The 8,725-nt window shown below is 41.1% G+C and overlaps 1 protein-coding gene across 1 annotated transcript; it reads right to left on the bottom strand.

Annotated features, from left to right (window-relative positions):
• Nucleotides 1-6,725: 6,725 nt before the first annotated feature.
• LOC122071056 lies at nucleotides 6,726-7,891 on the bottom strand. The gene is made up of 2 exons (XM_042635321.1): nucleotides 7,298-7,891; nucleotides 6,726-6,962 (listed from the first exon to the last, which is right to left on the bottom strand). The coding sequence occupies exons 1-2, from the start codon at nucleotides 7,841-7,843 to the stop codon at nucleotides 6,726-6,728; spliced, it is 783 nt and encodes a 260-aa protein (XP_042491255.1). The 5' UTR covers nucleotides 7,844-7,891.
• Nucleotides 7,892-8,725: the final 834 nt, after the last annotated feature.

Raw genomic sequence — 8,725 nt, 5'->3', positions numbered from 1 at the left:
TTATATTATTATTTTTTTTTATACTTTTTTGTGTAATTGGACTTGCTAGTATGGTGTTATGATGTTGTTGGTGACTTGTGGTTAGTTTTGTATGCTTGATAACTTATTGTAATTTAGTTGTAATAACGTTAGTTAGCCTTTATCGATTATGCTTATTTATATATATATGTTGTCTATCAGGTGCTTATGTACGAAAAATTTGGAAAATCTTGTTTTAGCGTCGTTAATGCTTCTAAAATTTCGTTAAATTCGTACTCGATGGGTTATGAAATCAAATAAGTAGTCTTTTATTTATTTCAAGTAAATTTTCTCTCCTGCATGCCATGAAATGCAATAATTAAATGCAACCATTTTTTTTTTTGGCTTTTAACTCTTTAAAGTTTTTTTTTTTTACATTTATCCAATCCCATTTCCTATTATAGATTCTATGGGGTCTAAATGGTATGTTGTGGGTAGATAGAGCATCACGCTCTGATACCACCATTATCACACCCCGTTCACACAGAACCGGACCGGTGATCAGGTTAACTCCGGTTAACCCAAACCTGCCAGAATCATCTGATACAGTACCCAACCACAGCATACACACATCTAAGATAAACGTTCAAAATTTTAGCGGAAGACTTAATTTACCTGTAAATACCCCCAATATACTTGATACCCAAATTGTAGTATATAGATAAATACATGTGGGCCCGCAGGCATGATATTTACACAAAAAGAATAGCAATTCACGTATCAAGTACACAAAAGGGGGTCGTCAAAAGAATAAAAAATAAAAGCTCTGTATGACGTCAATACTGCGGTCCCGCAGCACAGCCCTCGTACATGCAATCTGTACCGTGCTCATACTCCTCGGGGACCCACCAATCCTCATCGAAAAACTCAACTGTGGGGCCCGACCCTTGATCTTCAGGCGGGTGACCTACAAAATCATCTAAAAGAGGTGTACATGTGGGATGAGCTCACTAGCTCAGTAAGTGAAAAGAAGGACCACATAACAATCACATCCATATGCACTATATGCTATGCAATTCATTTTAAATTTCATCCACCTAAACAACATTACTAAGTCTTTGGTTTTGTGCTACTATAACCACAGTGCGCGTATGCCATGAGTACAAGCAAGGAAATCCATCGCGCGATACGCCCATAGAATTGTGAAAGAAGGCCCACCGTGAGTACTCAAAAAAGTAAAGCATGCTGACCACCAGCTCTCAACATAAAAGTAAATGACAGAAAGTAAAGGTGTTGACCCCAGCAATTTAAAAGCAGTATGATTGGCCCTCTTGAATATACCACTGAGGTTGTCGACTGTCCTAATGACCAGTCGGGCGTATGTCTAACTGCCACAGTGACCCGACAACCGCAACCACTGTTTCCCCCTAAGTGATAACCCAATACCTCAACCCCTATTGGGAAAGGTCGTAGAACAAAAAGATGATAATCCTAAACCGCATGCTCCTATATGACATAGTACGATTGCATAGTGCCACCGCGTCCCATTCCACAGGCCACCAATGCACTCGTTTCCAAGCCGACTACGGCATCTAAGATAATAATGCATCATGCACAGTGATCCCATCATTTATCACATAAGCATATCAATCATTTAGCATTGAGAATGTAAAACACAACACACGTCATAATCAAATGAGGATGACTAAGCTACGCATAATTTACATGATGACATGGCTAGTCTAGATACAATTGAATGATGCCAAACAAGCCTTAAAATAAAGTCAAACATCCTCTCTCCACTTACTTGTGTACAAAGACTCACGCCCGGTACGGGTGAGATCCGACGCGAGAAACGTAAATTTTAGTGAACCTATCATAAGTGAATGGGGTTAGCATTTCACCACTTTGGGGTCAAAACTAACAAGATTTGATGGTTAAATCATGTTTAAAATCATAAAAGAAGGTTACCCATCCGTTTTGGGTCCATTCGGACATAAAAATCACGTTGGGGGCCTCTCGGGCTGTTCGGCCCGTCGGTCCCGGCCCACCGGTCCCAGTCGAGGACCTGCCTTCACAGGCGGGTGCCGTCAGGCGAGTTGTTCGGCCCATCGGTCCCGACCCACCTGAGATGGCGGAAAATTACTTTCTTCCTTAAAACTTCCCCCAACCTTTGGGAAATCAAATGGACTTTTTGTAATCACATTTTCCACACATCCAAGGTTTTATAAGATGATTCTAACCTAGATCTAAGTTAGATTTAATGATTGAAAAGCCATCTTACCTTTTTTGCTCAAGAACTCTTTCAAACCCCAAAATCACTTCTTAGCTCAATAAATCACCAATGCTTCCCAAATCTTGTAAACACTTCTTCAAATCCTTCAAAATCAACACATAGACCATCTATTAAACCTTAGATTCATCATCTCAAGTGAGATTTACAAGATCTCAAGAAACTCTACCTAAATCAAGGGTTTTACTTGGGTTTGGTGAAAGTTTAAGAAGCATAGCCTTTGCTCACCTCCAATCGTAGATCTCATGTTGGGGATCACTCTTTCGGTGTCGGAATGGGAAGATCAAACCTTGGAGCCACTTAAATCCATTTCTTCCTCCTCTTCCTTCCCCTTTCTTCTTCTTCGTTCTCTTTTCTCCCTTCTTTTCTCTCTCCACTTTACTCTTCTCACCAACTCTTTAGTGTAATAATGAGAAAATGAAAAACACATTAAATGTTATTTATACATTTTAAATTATCTATTAATCACATGGGTGGGTCACTTAGGTGGACGGATGCGCCCGCCTGTGACCACCCACCTGAGGGCCAAAAATTAGCCAACAAGTGGGATTTTGATGGAATTCGACTCTCGGCATGTATCTCACTCTCGGCACAAGGTATATTATATGTATGCACTTTAGGATACGGCTACATACCAGCATTACCCGTATATGGCCTTATGATACGTGCATGTGCACGGCTTGGATACACCCGTCTCCTCTGGCACTGACTCGGACTTGTCTGCCCAATCTGTGTTCAAAGTCACTCTTGTCATCATGGTCCATAAGGAACCCGCCTTAACCCTCTCTGGTTCGGGTCCTGCATGGTTAAACTGGGTCAACCATGTAATTAGACCGGTTTAAAAAGTAGGGTATCACATATCCCATGTAGATGCTACTGTGAAAGATCCTGTATCTGAATGAGACCAAATCCTGCTGTCTCGAACAACTAGAACTGGGAGAGGGATGTCTCTTATACTATCACATAAATCTTGAAGAACTAGAGAAATTACCTCAGGGAGAATCCACTGATGGCCTTCTATAAAGTCTGCCACTTGAGCCTTTAAACTGCATGATGCCACCGAGTTAACTGGAATCATATCAAGGATATTATTATCACTCAGCCAATTATCTTTCCAGAAATCGATTGATTGGTCATCAGCAATCACCCATCTTTCCGAGGAATTAACAAAATCCCACACTCGATGGATCCCAGGAAGAATAAAAGAAGTAATATTAGAGTGGCGCAATGAACCATCTTTACCCAAAAATCTTCCCCTGAGAAAAATTGCAAACCTAGAGGAATCATTCTTAATAAACCAGCCTAATTTTAAAATTAAAGCAAGGTTCATATCCCTCAACAGACAAATCCCAAGGCCTCCCTCTTGTTTTGGCTTACAAGGAGTGCTCCATTTGACCGTTATTGCTTTGGTTGAACTTGCATCCCCACTCCAAATAAAGTTACGAAGCCACTTTTCCATCGAAGACACAGAAGCAAATGGCCATAAATAGACTGAGAAATTGTGGATTGGCATACTACACATGGCTGATTTAACTAGCTCAATTCTCCCAGCCATCGATAAGAGCTTGTCTTTCCAACCCATAAGCCTTGCCTTAAATTTGTCCATGATTGGAAGAATAAAATTCTTTTTCACACGGCCTTTAAATATCTCCACCCCAGGGTATCGAGTTGGGAAGACGCACTCCGGAATACCCAATACATCCTTTATCCTTATTTTCCTCGCAGAGGAGATCGACCCCAAGAAATTCTTGCTTTTATCAAGATTTATATTTTGACCAGAATAGTCTTGATAAGAATCAATAAACTTCTTCAAATTCCTCACTCCTCGCAGCCCATCATTAATAAAAATAAATAGGTTATCTACATAGAGGAGGTGAGAAGGAGTATTAATATGCCGAGGGCCTGGAATCCCTTTCCCCAAGTATTTGTCCCGAAGCTCTTAAAGGCCACGGCAAAGAACCTCCTCTGCCAATATAAAAAGAAGCGGAGAAAGAGGATCTCCTTGTCTGAGACCTCTTTCCACTCCAAAGAAGCCCACAGGACCACCATTGACCATCACAAATAATTTGGTAGAAACCAGAATTTGATGTACCCAATCAATCCACACCTGAGAAAAGCCAAACTTTCGAAGAACATCAAATAAAAAATCCCAATCCAGGGTATTGTAGACTTTTTGAACATCTAACTTTAGACCCATGCACGCACCATAACATTTTGAGAACAACATATTAGTGAGTTCAGACGCTACACCAATGTTTGAGAGAATGACCTTTCCTTTTTAGAAGGCACCTTGTTCTTAAGAAATTAGTCTAGGAAGCAGAGGGGAAAGGCGGGACGCCAATATCTTTGGAACTAATTTAAAGAAAAAATTCCCAAGACATATTGGACGAAACAAACCCACTCTCCTTGCATTCTCTACTTTAGGAATTAAGGTAAAAAAAATTGCTATTAATTTCTTTAGTAATAATACATTTGGAGAAAAAAAATTTTATGGCCCTACAAGTGTCCATGCCAACTATAACCCAGCAACTCTGAAAGAATGTACCTGGGAATCCATCCGGACCAAGCGCACTAGTAGCGTCAAGCTCAAAAACTGCATTGCGAATCTCCTTAGCAGATGGAATCGTCGTCAGAATAGAGTTATCCTCATGAGAAATCAGATTTGGGATGACTGCCAACAATTCCTCCTTCCGAGTTATCACTCCATGATTGTGGTTCCTCATAGTGACTAGCAATATGTTCACCTATCACTACAGGATCAGTGAGAGTAACCCCATCATCTGTTTGAAGCTCCCGAGTAGCATTTCACCCTGTTTTAATTTTGGTGGAGAGATGAAAGAACTTAGAACACCGGTCATTCTCCTTCAGCCACTTAATTCTTGATTTTTCTGCCCAAACTTTTTCCTGCAATGCAATTGCATTAACATGACAAATCTTAGCCGCTATTTCCTGCTCAGACAACAACTCATTAATTCCCTCCACCTCAATCTGATTCTGAATTCGGTCTAAATTAGATCTAGCCATTTCCACCTCCTTATCCACATGAGGGAAAACAACCTTTGCCCAAGACCTGAGCCGAACCTTTAACCATTTCAATTTACCAGTCACCACAAACATAGGGGTTCCACTAATAGGCTCCGCTCAAGAGGCACTAATCACATCCCTGAAATCCGCATGCTCTGTCCAAAAAGCATCATTCTGAATGGGGTATTCATCGGACGAGGTAACTCCTCACATGAAACAATAATAGGAGCATGGTCTGAGTAGCTTCTAGTTAATACGCGATGGGAGCATTCCGGAAACTTGTCCAACCACTCTTCATTGCACAGACTTCGATCCAACACTGCTCGTACATTTCCTGACCGTCTGTTATTAGACCAAGTGAACTTGCATCCTGAACAAGGAATACGAACTAGAGAAGCGGAGTCAATCATTGCTGCAAACTCTTCTGACGATCCCACATTAAATCTTCCCTGACCCCTCTTTTCATGAGCGAAAAGGTAAAAAGTTGAAAACACCAAAAATCATCCAAGAAGCCCCGTACCAGAAATAGACAATAGGTCACACACAGATCTCTTTTGGTAACCTTTAAATAATTTGCTTGAATTACAGACAGGAAAAAGCGCACACCTCCACTCTCCATCAAGAGAGATACCTGCTGATCAGAGGATAGCACCACTACAGGCCGCTTGAGAAATGATTTCCAGAAACACCAAATATTTGGGACAGCATCTTGTCTCTGATTGTGAATAAAATGAAAATCATATCCCAATGAGTTAAAAAATGTTTTAGGGCACTTGTTAGGATCTACCTTCGGTTCTGCCAAGCACACAACTAAGTGACGTTGCCAACTCCTCTAATATTCCAAAAGAGGAACTTCATAATTAACTAGAAGAAGAGTTTCGAACTGAGCTGCGAGTGACAGCCCCATGCAAACGTGGCTGGCAGATGATGCCATCAACCATGGCCAGCTCCTACCTTCTAATATAATTTCGATTAGAACCCTGTCTACTTGATTCCGCCCCACCATCTTGATTTTCACGAGGTCGTCTTCTGGAAATAGGAATGAATGGGACCTCACTCGTCCTCCCACTTCCCCCTTGACTAGGGGATTCATATAGGACAATTGCAGTTCTACCATTGTCAATGCTGGTGACAGTCATTGGAGTTGTATCAGCTTCATCAATAACATTCACCATATTCTGATCAGATACTTGAACCTGCACATCCTCTGGCTGATTAATCGGAATAACCACTTCGATCCTGCCTCCCTCAATAAAGCCAAGACCCGATAAAGGCTCATCACATTGCCCCTGCAAAGAGACCGAATTGTTGAGCTCCAACACCTCTGCCAGCTGAGAAGCGATCATGACTATGGGTTGAGTAGGAGGAGATTTTTGCTTGTACTAGATGATGTTTGGGATGAAAATGAGGATAAGTGGGATAGGTTGAAATTTTCATTGACGTGTGGAATTCAAGGATGTTCAATTCTTGTAACCACTCGGGTTGAAAAAGTAGCATCAATCATGGGCACTTTTCCTGCTCTCCACTTGAAAGGACTCTCAGAGGATGATTGTTGGGATCTGTTCAAGCAATGTGCATTTGGAGATGGTAGAGAAGAGATTGCAAACTTGGAAGTGATTGGTAAGGAAATTGTGAAGAAATGTGAAGGTGTGCCTTTGGCTGCAAAAGCTTTAGGAAGCTTAATGCGCTTCAAACAGAGACTGAATGGTTGTTTGTAAGAATAAGGTTTTGTCGTTTCATCATTTTACGTTTTTAGCGTTATTTTCCCCCTTTTTTCATTCCGAAAAACACAAAGTTGACACCAAACACTTTATTCCATTTTTTTATTCTCATAGAATGGAAATTCTGGATGACTACCAAACGCGGCCTAAGCATCAACAATGCTAATGTTGTTTTAGTAGCATTTAGGGCCCGTTTGATAACATTCCTGCCGTTTCTGTTTCAAGAAACGGCAGAAACATCAATTTTCGTTTCTGGGAACAGAAACAGAATTTTGGGTGTTTGATCAGGGTCAGGGTTTACTCGCAGGTTGAGAACTCGCAGTGAAGTCGCTGCTTCAATGGCTTCTAATGCTTGATCCGTGATCTTAGTACACTTTGCCAGATCCAAAGTCGATAAATTTTGGGAAGATTTTATGAGATCCACAACTCCCACATTCCCGATTCGACTCCGCCTACGTAGAAAAACCTTGGTTAAAGCAGGGCAACGAATCGCGACGGCACAGACACCATCGTCCCCTACATCGTTTGGACCCAATTCCTCGAACTCATCGAGAACCCTCTGCGTTTGACGAAGATTGAGATTGAGCAACCGAAGATCTGGACACGTTTCGGCTATTAATTCAAGGTCAGAATTAGTGATCTCTCCAGCTGCTTCCAAAGTAATCAAGTTAGGGAACCTCAGCAAGAATTTACGGAGGAGTTCAGGTTCTAAGATCCGTAGAGCCAAACGAGTTAAGCCCTCTACCCTCAACCACTGATTACAAACCTGAGCACAAGATTTCCTGTCATTTCGATCAATAACCCTCTTAAGAACTAGCCCTAATTCATCATCCCCAAAAGCTTCCATAAATGGAGTACAAAAAACCCTAATTCCTCGAAAGGGATTTGTTTTCTATTTCTCTGCCAATGGATCGTAGCTACCCAAAATGTCACCATCAAATCATCAATACTTCCATCTACGGTAATATCAGAGGATGTTGATGTTCCAGAAAAAGAACAAAGTTTCCTAACTAAGAAATTGAAACCCTGGAACTCGATGACCCCATTCTCTTGTCATCCCCAACCGATCTCTCCCTGGCTTGAAGACCTTGCAATAAGCGTTTACGAAAGAGCAGGTCGGCCTCATCGGCTATGGCAGCAGTGCCGACATTACCGTTCCAGGCCAGTAGACGAGATGATTCACAGCTGCAGTATGAGGATGGCGAGGTGGGGGTATTGTTTGAGATTTAAAATGTAACCGTAAGCGTACGGATCAGTGTAGCTACGGGTCGAACACAGGGAAAGCAGCCACTTAATTTTTTATTTCTTTTAATAATGTGAAAGTGAACTGATTAATGGTTGTGATCTAATTCTAATTACCGTCCTAAACATATGTATCTAAAATAACGTCCTAACCATTCGTCATCTAAGAATTTAAAGACGCAAGCCACGCAATTAAAATTAAATAAATAAATAACTGAAAATAAACAACCCACGCAATTACAAAAATAAAAAATAAAGGAAAAAAATGCTGAAATAAAAATAAAGTAAAAGAAAGGGGATAAAGCTAGAGAGAGACTCACAAGTAGGTTTCTCTACTTAGCCGAGGGATGCATCATAATATGAGCTTCCCTACTTGACCAGAGAGTCACTCTTACAAGGGTTACTCTACTTGGCTTTAGGGAAAGGGAGACAATTAAAATAAAAGCAATAAATTGATGGTTCTATGGCTAGGAGGGGCAAAGCCAAC

This window comes from Macadamia integrifolia, unplaced genomic scaffold, assembly GCF_013358625.1.
Source record: "Macadamia integrifolia cultivar HAES 741 unplaced genomic scaffold, SCU_Mint_v3 scaffold_180A, whole genome shotgun sequence".
In the NCBI taxonomy this organism is placed as follows: domain Eukaryota; kingdom Viridiplantae; phylum Streptophyta; class Magnoliopsida; order Proteales; family Proteaceae; genus Macadamia; species Macadamia integrifolia.
Note: the sequence above shows the minus strand (reverse complement) of the source record. Positions and strands in the feature narration are given on the sequence as shown.

Bases quoted from the DNA above. Each gene is read 5' to 3' on its own strand.
- LOC122071056 (XM_042635321.1), bottom strand. From the start codon at position 7,843: ATGGAAGCTTTTGGGGATGATGAATTAGGGCTAGTTCTTAAGAGGGTT. The intron at 6,963-7,297 runs GTAAACCCTGAC...CTCTGTTTGAAG, and splicing joins TGCGAGTTCTCAACCTGCGA to CGCATTAAGCTTCCTAAAGC.